General features: G+C 47.0%; 1 protein-coding gene across 1 annotated transcript in view; it reads left to right on the top strand.

The window, feature by feature from the left end:
- DSCAML1 (DS cell adhesion molecule like 1) overlaps positions 1-14,957 on the top strand; it is a 366,160-nt gene that overhangs the window by 334,595 nt on the left and 16,608 nt on the right. The window contains exons 19-20 of the mRNA XM_002693002.7: positions 1,059-1,214; positions 9,277-9,416. Coding sequence (XP_002693048.1) covers positions 1,059-1,214; positions 9,277-9,416 — 296 coding nt within the window. The remainder of the gene's footprint in view (positions 1-1,058; positions 1,215-9,276; positions 9,417-14,957) is intronic.

Raw genomic sequence — 14,957 nt, 5'->3', positions numbered from 1 at the left:
CTTATCCTCTCGAGAGTTCAGGGTGCCGGTCCAGAAGCAGTCAGGTGCAGGGCAGTCATCCCCAGCCTGTCACAGGTCATGCCACCTGGCTCCATTGCCTATGAGAGCCGAGAGCCCAAGGAGGTGTCGACTTCAAGAGCAGTCACCACCTGAAAGTTGAGAGTTATTAATATTTGGGGTGGGAATTTTTAGGACTTCAAGCCTGGGAGATAGCATCTCAAGTATCCCTGAGAGAACTGCTCCAAGGAGGTGGGGAGAGGTTATATGAAGTTTTGCCACCAAAGCCAAGTAGTCTGAAGGTCAAAAGTATTTTTGTGAATGAAAGAAAGCCAGATATTCCAAGTTAAGGAATTTAGCCCTTTTCTGTGTATGGGAAGATGTAAGAGTCTGGACTCACGGAAATCATTCCTTTCATAAGCAGCTCACTATCCTGCATTTTTTTACATCCTGAGTTCCTCAGTGTTTACTGTAGGGAGTGGCTGCAACCTGAGATCTGCCAAATCACCCAGGTATTCTTCTCTTTCCTGAGTGCCCCTAGGGCTCAGGGATTCAAGGATTTAGAGGGCTAGAATGATGATTGTGACATCCTTGTTTACTGATATGGCAGGAAATACTCCATTTCTCAGAGGTGCTGGGCAGCCAAGAGAAACAGCTGCCACTGCCCACCTGGCCAAGGCTCCTTCTGGGTTCAGGTCACTCCTGGGGTCCCTCACATGGAGAGAGGGGTGGGTGGAGGACAGGGAAGTGAGATTCAGGGGGAGAGAGAGGTAGAACTATTTTATAGAGAGAGTATTAAGTTGAATTTGGTACAGGGTTGACTAGGGGCTGAGGCCCAGCTGGCATTTGTGGGTCACCCTGGTTGGGCCACTTGGGGAGAGATATGGCCTGGGAGCAGTGTCGCAAGTCTGCAACCATGACCTTGAGGTGAAAGGTCCCCCTCGTTGCCACCACCATGGAGTCAAGGTCCAAGCCCAGGCTGGTGGAGGGGCAGTGGCTGAGGGACCATGGCCTGGCCTGGCCGGCCTGGGCCGCACTCAGAGGATGCTCATGTCCGGCAGAGTGGGGCGAGATGCAGAACATCACCACGACGCGGGAGCGGGTGGAGCTGCGAGGCATGGAGAAGTTCACCAACTACAGCGTGCAGGTGCTGGCCTACACCCAGGCCGGGGATGGTGTGCGCAGCAGCGTGCTCTACATCCAGACCAAGGAGGACGGTGAGTGCGCTCCTCCCACCCAGCCCGGCCTCGGCACTCGGGGCCAGCTCCCAGGACTTGTTGCTCCAGCCTTCCACTGCTCACCCCACCCACAGTTAAGGGGGAGAGCAAAGCCCCGTCCTTTCTCCTATCCCTTAATTCTCTGTAGAGTGACTCATTGGAAAAGCCCATGATGCTGGGAAAGACTGAAGGCAAAAGGAGAAGAGGGTGGCAGAGGATGAGATGGTTAGATAGCATCACTGACTCAGTGGATATGAACTTGAGCAAACTCTGGCAGATAGTGAAAGACAGGGGAGCCTGGCGTGCTATAGTCCATGGTGTTTCAAAGCGTCAGACACGACTTATCAACTGATCAACAAGGGTGACTGAGAATTCTGGGAGCGCTGCTTTGGGAGAATACAGCTTACCGCGGGTGGTGGTGAAGCGCCCCAGGACTCATGCCTAAACCTACAAGCCACCATAACCCCTTCCCCTGCAGCACTGGATTCAGAGGCCAGATACAGCCTCTCCTCCCACCCCATCCCAAGAGCATCCTCTCTGTGGCATCTGCTCCCCTGCAGGGTTCAGGCTGGTCTTCTCTGGATACAGAAGGTTGGGGATGCCGGGAACGGGAACATCACCCGGGTTAGTGACTTGGTGATCATGCTGCAGAGGCCCCAGAGTGAATGGGCCAGGCCCTAGACTCTGATGGGTGTGTGGTGGGGGGGACACTCTCAGGACTGGGATGTGCCTGCATTTGGATCTGTGATCTCAAAGCCCCACGCCCTGAGGGCAGAACGGGAAGAAAAGGGAGATAAGGACCCAAACCCCCAGGGTAGAGAGATGCAGTCAGATGGGAGAGGCTGGGGGCTGAGTCAGCCCAGGAGGGATCAGGTCCAGACAAGGGTCAGACTTCCCACCCAGGTCAGAGTTGTACCCCTCAAGGGGCCTCACTGGGGACAGGAGGTACCATATGTGACCCTTTGCAGCTCTGGGCTCCTCTTCCACTTCCTTCCTCACCCCGCCAACCCCAACACTTAGTTGATTCTAATTCTCCTTAGCCAGGTGCAATGTGGTTAAAGAGTCAATTGATATGACATGACTTGCATCCAGTGGGTGCTTCATAAACAGTAACCAAGGTTGGCATTTTGGCCTCTTTGCAACTCAGCCTTGGTTTTTTCCAAAGGATACAGAGACCCCTGGTCTAGGTCCTATCCAGACAATTTGGCAGAAGGAGCTGGAGGGGTGACAGGAGGTACAGAGGGGCAGCTCAGGCTGGGAGTGATAGTGGACCTCTCCCAGTGCAGACCAGCTTGGTGACTAACTGTGATTAATGCTCCCCACTCTCCCTAAGCCCCTCCCTTTCCATCAGATCAGCCCCCTCCCCCCACTTAAGCTCTTAGCAATTAAATATTTACCAACCTGCCTGCCCTACTTTTCCTGTCATTAATCCCCACATCAAGGTTTCCTGGGACAGCTCCAGGCAGAGCCACCTGCTCTCGTGTGGAGACCTACCGGGGATAGTGCTCGGAGCCTGGCCCCTTTAAGGGCCTCAGGGACACACATACACACTGGCACCTTCCTGGCCTCTAGAAATTAACCACCCAGACCTCCAGACTCTCTTGCATCCTATTTTGATGCAAGGGGCTGCCCAGGAGGCTCAGTGGAAAAAGAATCCACCTGCCAATCAAGAGACTTGGGTTCAATCCCTGGGTCAGGAAGATCCCCTGGAGAAGGAAATAACAACCCACTCTGCTATTCTTACTTGGGAGATTCCATGGACAGAGGACCCTGGTGGGCTGTGGTTCGTGGAGTCGCAGAAGAGTTGGACATGACTTAGTGACTAAACAACCATGACAATTCCAAAGGCCTGAGTTATAAGCATCTCCACATGTTTGACTGACCAAGGTGAGACCTATGAGGGAACCCAAAGTCGAGGAGCACAACCCTCCCTCCAACAAGCTCTCCCCACCCTAGAGCTGCCTATGGAGTCACAGGGGCACACAGCAGGGGCCAGGATCCTACGGTGGCAGCTTCACGGGGTGGGAGGAGCAGATATGGGTGCCCCAGCCCTGCCACTTGTTGGCAAGTCACTAACCTCTCTGCCCCTCAGTTTCCTCATGATAAAACCTGTCAGCTGGTTCGCCTCATCTAGATGTTGTAAGAAACAGCCTAACCACAGAATCCTTTCTAAAATGTCAAGGGCTGGCAAATGGTAGTTGGTTTACCCAGAGCTGGCAATGAAATGACTGCTTCCGGTGGACCCAGGTGCCCTTGGGGGAAACCTAAGCCGAAAGGAACCCACTGTCAGATGAGATCTCATCCAGAACAATGGTCATAACTTGACGTGTGTGTGATGTGCCATCATAAGCGTGATTTAACCTTCCAGTACCTGGCTTCCCAGGTGGTAAAGAGTGGTAATGGTAAAGAATTTGCCTCCCAGTGCACAAGACGCAGGTTTGATTCCTGGGTTGGGAAGATCCCCCAGAGGAGGAAGTAGCATGCCACTCCAGTATTCTTACCAGGAGAATCCCATGGACAGAGGAGCCTGGCAGGCTACAGTCCATGGAGTCGGAAAGAGTCAGACACGACTCGCATCTGAGCAGCAGCAGCAGCCTTCCAATAGCCCTTTGGGGAGGGTATTATTTCCATTTTAGAGATGAGAAAACGGAGGCCTCGAGAGCTAAAACAATTTGCTGCAGGTTACAAAACTGATGGGTGGCAAATGAGAGCTTTCCTGCCTCCCCAACCTCTATGCTTTCCATCACACCATTTGTGTCAGTTAGGAAGCTTTTGGTTGTGCGTAATGCAACTAAAAAAAGATTGAAGCAATAAGCACATTTATTATCACACAAAACAAGAAGTCTTGAGTAGGGCAGCTCCGGGGTTGGGTAACTCACTGGTTCCCATCTTTCCTGCTCTGCCATCCTCAGCCTGTCAGCTGTTCCTCCCATGATTTCAAGATGCCTGCAGCTCCAGGCATCACGCCAGACAAGACAGAGTTCAGAGTGAGAGAAGCAGTCTCTTCCTATGGGCGTGCGTCTCTTGGGAGTAAAAGAAACCTTTCCCAGAAACCCCCTCAGCAGACGTATGCTCATTTCCTATCAACAACAGCAGGGCAATATGCCTCTCGCAAAGCTAGTCACTGAGAGGAGAATGGAATTATCATGGCTGACTTACTCTAAGCATGATAAATCCTCTGGTGTAGGTGATGGAGACAGATTTCTCTGAAGGGTGGAGGAGCACAGGTTACCCACGCAAGCAAGGAATAGGGAGGAATGATGGCAGAGGGGTAGGCAGGCAAGCAAGCCCGCCCCACCCTACTGCTCCACGCCACCGGGGTCTGCAATTTGTAGGTGGCAGTCATTACAGGTATTACTCAGCTGACTTGGAAAGCACACAGATCCACATTCTAGTCCCAGCTCTGCCACGGCACCTTGGACAAATATCCTAATCGGAAGACACTGCAACTTCCTACACACCACCCCCACCAGGCCCCCGCAGGATTTTGCCAAAGGAAATAAAATTGACAGAGAATTTAGAGAAAAGCAAGATAAAATGCAAGCATATCAATTCAAGCTCACTTCTTAAGTCCAGATCTCTCAGTCTGAGCTTGGTTCCAGGCTGGCTTGGCTATACTTAGTTCTTTAGCTCGAAACCTCTTGCCTGCTGCTCATCTGCCCTGTGAATACCAGACCTATCTATATAGCCTCAGAGTGCAAAGTTGGGTTGGACTTAGGACCACTTTAAAGGTTTTTAACTGAGAAAGAGGCATGACCTAGGTGATAACTCTTGTAGAAGCATGGAGGATTGGTCACAGGAATCGAATAGGGGATAAGGACTAGGGTGGGAAAGGCCTCTTAGAACCTGTGGGCCTCTAGGCAAAGAAAAGGAAGGCAGCAGCAATGAGGATGAAGGAAGGAGGAGGGACAGGTTTAGGGAAACATATCAAAGGGGTTCCACTTCCAGGAATGGTAGAGAGTGTGACTCCAATCCACTCTCCTCCTTGTTGGACACTAGGAAATCTGAATAAAATATTTTTAAATACTTGCTTGAAGGTAATTAGAGAGCTGGCAGGAAAGTGAAGAGTTACTGGGCCAGGATCCAAGGGAGAATAGAGGCCCAGGAGGTGATCTTGGTATTTGGGACAGCTCTTCCCCCGAGGGATGTTTGCTGAGTCTAGAGGCAGTGACTGAGATACTGAGCAGTGCCAGAAAGACATGAATTGGAGGCCAGGGCCTGCTACAGAGTGAACCCTCCTCTGCTCCCCACTCCAGCCTACTTTGAGTTGAGAGCATGAAGGGCAGAACTCTAAAAGTGGACCAAAAGTAAACAGCTCAGCCTCAGATCATCTCAGTCCTAGAAATTAGATTGAGGTGACCTCAGGTTGCTAGTGTCCCAGATTGCAGGTGCCTGCTGGACGCAAACATGAATTCTCTCTTTAGGATGATTATATCATCTGAGACCTCAAATTATTTCCACAAACAACTTTGCGAATAGTGTGTCTGGCATACAATAAAAACAATGGGGACAGTGTGAATAAAAGCCCGCAGAAAAAGACAAAAGAAGCAGCTCTGCAAGAATTCCAAATGGGTTTCATTAAATTTTAAGAGCATTGGAAGCTATGAAATAAAAAATCTAGAAACAAAAACTACTAATATCTGAAATTAAGAACTCACTAGATAGGCTTAATAACAAATTAGACACAGCTGAAGAGATACTTAGTGAATTAGAAGATAGGTCAGAAGATAATATCAAATGAAGCACAAAAAGACAAAAGAATGGAAAATAAAAGAGCAAATAAGACATAGAGCGATGCTTTCCAAACTTTACTGTGCATACAAATCACTTGAGGAATCATGTTAAAATTGAGATTCTGATTTAGTAGGTCTAGGGTACAACCTGAGATTTTGCATTTCTAACATGCTCCCAGGCGACACTGCTGCTAATCCATGGACTACATTCTGAGTATCAAGGACATAGAAGTTGTGAGAAGATATCCAAAAAAGAGGATAAAGAGAATGGAGCAGAAGATAAAATGTCTGAAAACTTTTCAAAGCTGTGAAAGATATCAAGCCCAAACGCAAGAAGCTCTACAGCCTTCACAAGGAATAACTTAAAGTCCACACCTAGGCTTATCATAATAAAGCTACTGAAACATAAACAAATGGAGAAAAGTCTTAAAAGCAACCAGAGGATGGAAAAACCAGTTACCTTCAAAGGAGCAAAAATAAGACTGTCAGCTCACTTATCAGAAACAGTGGAAGCCAGAAAACAACACAATGAGATATTTAAAGTATGTATGAAAACAAAAATAGTTATCAGTTTCATCCACCTCATTAGAACTGATTCAAATGTATTCTTTTTAATGGCTGAGTAATACTCCATTGTGTATATGTACCACAGCTTTCTTATCCATTCATCTGCTGATGGACATCTAGGTTGCTTCCATGCAGTGAAGTAAGCCAGAAGGAAAAACATAAATACAGTATACTAACGCATATATATGGAATTTAGAAAGATGGTAATGATAACCCTGTATACGAGACAGCAAAAGAGACACTGATGTATAGAACAGTCTTATGGACTCTGTGGGAGAGGGAGAGGGTGGGAAGATTTGGGAGAATGGCATTGAAACATGTGAAATGTCATGTATGAAACGAGATGCCAGTCCAGGTTCAGTGCACGATGCTGGATGCTTGGGGCTGGTGCGCTGGGACGGCCCAGGGGGATGGTATGGGGAGGGGGGAGGGAGGAGGGTTCAGGATGGGGAGCACGTGTATACCTGAAAATTTTTTTAATTTTAAAAATAAAAAAAAAATAAATAATAAAAAAAAAGAAATTAAAAAAAAAAATAGTTATCAACCTGTGACTTTATACCTTTTAAAAATATTTTTCAAGATTAAGGTGAAATCAAGACGTTTTCAGACAAACAAAAACTGAGAGAACTTATCACCAACATAGCTGCCCTGAAAGAAATACTAAAGGGTGTTCTTTAACTAGAAGGAAAAGGATCCCAGATAGAAGCTCAGTGATGTGGGAAGAAAGGAAAGCAGAGCAATTAATGGTGAATATGTGGGTAAATTGAAATCAATATTGACTGCATAAAATGATGATGTAATCACCTTGAAAGGGGTGTCCAGATATTACAGAGTTAAAATATATAACAACGGCATGTAAATGGAGAGATAGTAAATGGAAATTCCAAGTCCTCGCATTATCTGAGAAGAAAAGCGGCAGTTACTAGACTTTGGTAAGTCAGAGACTCACACAATCTAAAGGTTATGAAAGACTGCATAATAGCAAAACTAATAGAAGGGGGAAACAGAGTTTCTTTTAATGCACAATCCAAAGGAGGGCACAGAGGACAGTAGAAAGGAAAGCAATAGGTGGGACAAATAGAAAATAGGAAGGTGGGACAGTTAGACCCAAATGTATCAGTAGTAAGATAAATTGGCTAAATTCTCCAGTTAAAAGATAAAGAAGCCAGACCGGCTAGCAGTGAAGCAAAACTCAAATATGTGCTGTGTTTAGGAGACATCAAAACATAAAGGTGTAGAAAAGTTAAGCATGGAAAAAGGTAAAAGATGTACCATACAAAACTAGAGAAAACTGGAATATTAATATCAGACCTTGTATGCTTTCAGGCAAAAATCATTCTTAGAAGGACACTTTTGTTATGATAAAAGACTTAATTTACCAGGCAAATAAAACAGTGCTAAATTTTTAGGAACCTAATAATATAACCTCAAAATACACAGAAATAAAAACCAACAGAACAACAAGGATAAATAGATACGTCTACAATCACACATATTTCTCTTAATAACTGGTAAGAAAGAAGTGTGCAAGGCCAGAGAAGACTTGAACTCTGCAGTTGCCCCCGTGGCCATCCGTAAACACCCACCCCCTGCATCCCAGAACAGCAGAGACCTCTAGCAGAAATAAATGGCAAGGCTGTAGTAGTGAGGAAGGGCAGAGTCAAGGATGACTGCCAGCTTCTGGGCTCAGGCCCCTGGATGGATGATACTGTTTCTACGTATTTTATTTAACCTAGAATTGTTGACCACTTGTTAGATTTTTAAAAAATTGCAGTAGGTGCTAAAAACTGAGAGCGCAGGAAGGGAGTGCAAAAGTACTAACTGTTACAATTTATTGAGTCTCTTCTGTGTTAGGCACCATGTCAGGTGCTTTATCTTAATTAGCACTGATTCTCACTACAAACCTTTAATGTGGTTGTTATGTCCATATAGATGGAGAAACTGAGGCTTAGAGAGATAACATAAGTTGAATAGGATACCATCACAACGTTCAAAGGAGCATAAAAGCTCCCAGGAGAGAAGACAAGTTACAGCAATACAAGGAAAAAATGAAGGAGAGTATGGGCTGGAAACAGGATGCTGCTAGGCTCCAGGCCCTGGGGTCCCAGGCAGGCCCAGACATGGGAGCAAGGGGAGGTCACAGTCCATAGGCTCAGATCCACTCGGGATGGGTTTCTCAGCCAATTCTAAGATTTTTCCCTCCTGGAAAGAGAAAGAGCCTAGCCAGCACCCCAAGGGCAGTACCCTGAGTACACGGCAGGAAGCACAGTCACCCACTGGCTGACCACTGACCTTTGACCCTCAGGAGGAGGCCTGCTCTGTGAGTCTCTAGAGTCCTCAGCCTCAAGGAGCTCACAGGCCAAAAAGAGCAAAGTGACCAGTATATTTGGCCTACATACAAGCTTAGTTAGTAGAGCATTGGCTAGGGGATCAGGTTAGGACCACTGGGATCAAGATGAATTCCTTATGGGTTCTGTTTCTTTCCTGTGTCTCTTAAGTTCTTGGTTCTGGCCAAAGAGTTCTGTAGCTGGCCATTCCCAATGCCTCCATCTCAGAGATTTTGTTCCAAGCCCCTAATGATCACCTTTATCCTCTCAACTGTTTGCCATGCTAGAACCTCCTCCTTTAAACCAGAGCTTCAAAGATGCCTCCTTCAGGAAGCTCTCCCAGATTAATCTGCCTTAATCTCTCCAACCTGTCATTGTTTCCTAAAGGCTTTGTTCCTCCATTCTCTAAACGGACCCCACCTTCCCCCTGCTTAGTTCCAGGTCCCCCTGCGGGCATCAAAGCTGTTCCTTCATCCGCCAGCAGTGTGGTCGTGTCATGGCTCCCCCCAACCAAGCCCAACGGGGTGATCCGCAAGTACACCATCTTCTGTTCCAGCCCCGGGTCTGGCCAGCCGGTAAGTGGGCCCAGGGCTGAATGTTGGGCAGGACAGGGGAAAAGGAAAGTACCCTATAGATCAGCTGCTTCTGGGCCAAATCCTGGGGCTGGTTATATCTGTGTTTCGACTTGATTCATGGATGAGTTTGGGCACCGGTCACCCAAGAGTGGTTGAAGCCTTACCCAAGTCCATCTTGGGTCAGTCCTCCATTCCAAGGACTACAAGATTATCACAAGCCCTGGAGGCTTATTTGAGTAGGGGTCTCCTTCAAGCAGGTGGGAGAGGGAGGACAGGGCCTCAGCTCTTCTGGTCGGGCTGACCAAGGAAGCTCCTAGCAGATCCCAGAGCTCTGGACTGAGCACTCGCTAGCCCATGGCTTTTGGAAGTGAATCAGCTTTTCAGCATGGTCAGTCTGGGCTTAGAGGGCTGCTGGAGCTCTGCCCCAAGTGGCCCCCTCAGCATGGATCCAGTTGAAGAGGGGAAAAGATGGGGGCAGCTGGGGGAAGACCAGGGCATCTCTCTCTGGGCGCTGCCTGCCCAAACCTGGGAGTATAAAGTAAGGAGGCCCCTGGCACTGGGGCACAGTGTGGGGGGCTGGCCCCTGCCCTCCATCAAGGGCTGCTAAGAGGGAGGAGAGGATGAGGGCAGGTTCTCATCTCATGCAGGTGGCTATGCACCCACATCCCATAACAGGCATCCTCCCCTCTGCCCCTTTCCTTATCTCCAGCCACTCAGTCACAGAGTTCTGCTGGGTGGCTGATCTGTAGTATACCTGTTCTAATTGTGAGAGCAAGTGCAAAGAAACACGTGCCCTTGGGATGCTTCCAGGCTAGTGAGGGGAGCAGAGAGGGTGCTCCCGGGGGCGGGGGCGTGAGTACTGTTGAGAGATGTGCTCAGGATGGGGGAGATCAGGGAGCAGGAGAAGGCCGGCTTCTCCCTCCATCAGCAACTAGTGATGTGACGGCAGCCCCAGCACCTGCAGATGAGCTTCTGACAGCCCAGAAAGCTGCCCTGAAATTGCTCGGTAATTGTGTCATCATCTCGTCCCCCGCTCTCCGCTTTCCTGTGGTCTTTCTGAATTACCCTCTGAGCCATAGGCAGCCCCGCTCCTCGCCAGTGAGGCCATAGCTCTATTCCCAGAGGAGAAGCCCAGGAATGTCTTTTCAGTGACTCCGCCCCCTCCTCTCCATCCTCACCGTCACTATTTCACATGCAGGAAAGTACACATATGATGACTGTACAGCCCCATGAACTTTCATAGCACTTCCAGGCACTGAGTGGGGGGATTCCCAGAGCAGGAAATAGGGCAACACCCCAGAAGGTCACCACCCTCCCCCTACAGGTATAACCATCATCCTGACTTCAGATTAATACTATATCAAGTACAAATACACAATATATATGGGCTTCCCAGTTGGCTTAGTGGGTAAAGAATCTGCCTGCAATGCAGGAGATTTGGTTTCGATCCCTGGGTCGGGAATATCCCCTGGAGCAGGACATGGAAACCCACTCCAATACTCTTGCCTGGAGAATCCCATGGACAGAGGAGCCTGGCAGGCTACAGTCCATGGGTAGTCCGTGGGGTCTCAAAGTGTTGGACATGACTGAAGTGACTGAGCACACATGGATGCATGCATTATATATATATACATGCATGCATTTTATATATATACATGCTGCTGCTGCTAAGTTGCTTCAGTCATGTCCGACTCTGTGCAACCCAATAGACGGCCTCCCACCAGGCTCCCCGTCCCTGGGATTATATATATATATATAATATATATATATAAAATCTGCCTGGCTTCTTCGACCCAACATTAGTTTGAATTTGTGAATTTCATCCATATTGTTGTGTGTGGTTAGAGATTATTCACTCTCACTTCTGTATAGTTTTCAATTACATGTATATATCACAGTTTATTTATAATTATCCATTGACAGGCATTTGAATAGTTTTCCGTTTGGGGCTATTGCAGTTGGTGCTATTGTGAACTCCGTGTCTCTTGGTGCTCTTGTGTATATATTCCTGTTGGGCCTGTGAAAGGAACTGCTGGGTCATGGGGTCTGCAGATGTTAGGTTGAGAACTCTGTCATTGTCGGGGGGGTGTGTGCCAATTTTCCAGTTAACATGTTCAGCTGTGTTTTCTGCCCCTTTGCCCCTCTCCTCCTGCCCCTCCCCCCAGTACACACATACCTTCCAGGCTCTTTTTACACTAGGCTGGTCACCATTCTGGACACCTGCTCTGCCTTTCACACCCCTGCACCTCTGCCCCTACTGATCCTACCATCCACGGCACGTTCTTCATCCTCTAGCACACACTGCATGTGTTAAATGGCAGTTACCTGCTCACTCACCTGTCTCCCGCACTGGTCTGTGGGGCCCTGTGAGGACAAGGGCGGCATCTTTTCATCTTCAGGTCCCGAGCCATAGAACACTGTGCCTGGAACATCCTTGTCCAGGACATACATTTGATGAATGAATTGCTAGCAGCCTAGCAATTGTGAAGTCTTAGACATTGGGCAAATTTTCCTTCATAAAGTGATGAGAGGGTGGGAACTCCTTCTCCAGCTTGGGTCTGTACGCGCAGTACCTCCTCTCATAATGAAGTCTTTCAAAGGGATTGGTGTCTGGGAGCAGAGTGTCCTCGTTAACTCAGTCTCCAAGAGCCCCAATCCACTGGTGGGGGACACTTCTAGGCTCCAGAGCAGAGCCCCTGGTTCCCATGCCCTCCTCCTGCTACTGCAGACCCGGAGACCCTCCCTCCTTCCCCTTCATGTCCCGAGCGTGAAGGAACCACCTCTCTCCTGTGGGTGGGGGGCAGATGTGCTGGCGTGATGAGAACTCAGTTCAGCCATGTTGCAAAGCAGGGACTGGGCTGAACAAGGGGCCAGGGGACCTGACCACCACCTGTGGTTATGGGTGGTGGGCGATCGTTTTGTAGAAATATACTCCAGGTTCCAAGCAACTGCATCACAAATTCATTTATGAAAGAGCTCCAGGATTGAGGGCACACTCATGTACATGGAATGAAGCAAGACTGCGGGAATGAGAGGCTGAGAGGCAGATGCACGTGTGTCTGAGTCTGAGTGTGTGCATACATACTGGAGTGCGTGACCTTGTGTGTGCAGAATTCTCAGAATAGATGTGGGAAACTGCATGAGGTGCAGGATACCAGGAATTACACCCTGGGGCTGGCCAAGGCTAGCCAGAGCTGCACTGAGTCCTGTTAGAAATGTTTCCAGTTTAATACATTTGCTGTTTGTCAAAATAATACAATTTTATTGTAGAAAATTCTATAAACATATAGAAGAATAGAGAAGAAAGTAAAAATTACTTGCATTCTCACTCTCTAAAGATAACCACTGGCAATGTGTTGGGGTATAATTTTCCAATCCTTGACCTGCACATACACTATGGTTTTGTTTTGGTTTTTTATAAAATTAAAAATAAAATTTATAAAATATTATATAATCTCCATTTTTCATGTAGTATATGTAGGCACTTTTCTACACCATTAAATATTCTTTTTATTGAAATAGAGTTGACATCAAATATTCTTTTAAAATATTATCTTGAGTGCCTGTATATATATAATCTACTTAACCAGTCCCTGAATTGCTCTATATTTAATCTATTTTCAGTTTTTTACCATTATAAATAATTTTTCATGGAGAATTCTTCATAAAAGTCTTTATACTTATTGTTTTATTATTTTCTTAGTATAAATTTTTATAGGAATCCATGGATCACAAAAAGTATAAATATTTTTGAGGTTTGCATGCACATTTGCAAACTACTTTTCAGAAAGTTTGTACCAACTTACACTTCCACCAGCATTATGAGTAGCATGTATTTTTCCCTTGTGCACATGCTAATCTAAGATTATATATTTTTCATTTTCTGTCAGTTGGATTCTAAACTAAGTTGATTATTTTATTGTGTGTTATGTGATTTTTGGCTTTTTTCATCTTTGGATCATTGTCAATTCATGTCCTTTCTACATTTTATATTTGGGTAGATCATGGTTTTCTTCTTGTTTATTTTTAAGTGCTCTTTACATATTAAAGATAATAACCATTTTTGCTCATATAGGTTGCAGGTGTTTGCCAGTTCATTGCTTCCCTTTTTATTCTAGTTTTCATTATACCATAGGTTTTCTTTTCATATAATTCAAATTTATAAATCATTTCTAGTTATGACTTTTCTATTTGTGATTTTCTATTTTTTATTTTTTGATTAGAAAAATAGGTAAGTAATTAACCTATAGTTTCTCCTTGCATAGTTTTACCTTTTTTTAACCTTTGATTACTGTGATTTTATTTTGGAGTGTAGTTGTATGTTTTTGAAAGTGATTTCAGGAGATTAGGGGGAAGTCCAGGTTAAAAGGAAGGCACCCAGGACCTGGGTAAGATGCTAATGCCTTCCAGGGGAAGCCAAAGCCTTCCTGCCCTGTGTGGACACAATGCACAGTCAGGTACACACTGACAGACACAAGCAAGGATACTTAACTTTTCTCTACACACGCACACACACACTTCCACCCTCACAGAAACACATGCCCCTGTTTACAAAAGAGAAGAACATGTCCCCACTTACAAAGGACTGGCACACTCCTTGCCTCAGGAGTCCTCACTGTGACCAGTCAGGGCAGGCGGAGCTGGATTGCTTTCTTAGTTTGCAGGAGAGAAAACTGAGGCCCCAGGAACCATGAGAGACACTGTGGTCCATACGGTAAGAAAGGCAGGCAGGTGTCAAAGCTACTTTATTGCCCTGCCTCATGCTCAGATATGACCTGCAGATACCCACACGGTCCCGGAGCACTGCACCCTGAAAGGACTTCCCAGCTACCAGGGCTCAAGGTGGCTTTCTGGGAGCTCCTGGGCCCAAGGCCAGCTCCCCACGAGAGAGGCAGCAGGGGGGATCTGCCAGGGAGCTGTGTGTGTGTGTGTGGTGGGGATGCCTGTACCCTCTCCTGAGCATCTTCTTACAGATGGTCTGGAACCAGAAAGGATGTTTTCTCCTGTTACAAGTCACTGGGCCCCTCAGCCCTCCCATGGGTGGCAAAGAATGTCCCTCTGTGACCCCATGTCTGTCTGGAGATCTGTCCCTCAGCATGTGCTTGAATGTGTCTACACATCCGTGTGCATGAGAGTGTGAGCATGGGGGCATGCGTGTGCAACATCCCCTGACTGCAAAAATAACTAATTACTAGCTCCCTCTGGCCTCGGGGCCCCCCATCTGTTCCAGGGGCTGCTCCCCCTCCCTAGACTTCCGCCCTGATTTCAAAGAGGCCCTGGTGCTGTCCTGCTTTCCCTTCCCCGCGGCTGACCAAAAAATAAAATGAAATGAAAGTCAGCCCCATCCCGCCTGCACCAGGGAAGGGGCTGACAGGAGGTCTGCAAACTAGCGCTTATCAAAAGCTCCTTCTCAAATTCATTTCAATATCTGAGCCTCTGGTTTCCAAGGCAACATAATCTTTTCATCAAAGCAACTGGTAAAACCACTGGGATCCGATATTGTTTTGTTGGCAACTTGTCAAAACTGTCATTTGGTTAAAA

Source organism: Bos taurus, chromosome 15 (assembly GCF_002263795.3).
Source record: "Bos taurus isolate L1 Dominette 01449 registration number 42190680 breed Hereford chromosome 15, ARS-UCD2.0, whole genome shotgun sequence".
In the NCBI taxonomy this organism is placed as follows: Eukaryota; Metazoa; Chordata; class Mammalia; order Artiodactyla; family Bovidae; genus Bos; species Bos taurus.
The sequence above is the reverse complement of the archived record's forward strand: the minus strand, read 5'-3'. Positions and strand labels throughout refer to the sequence as shown.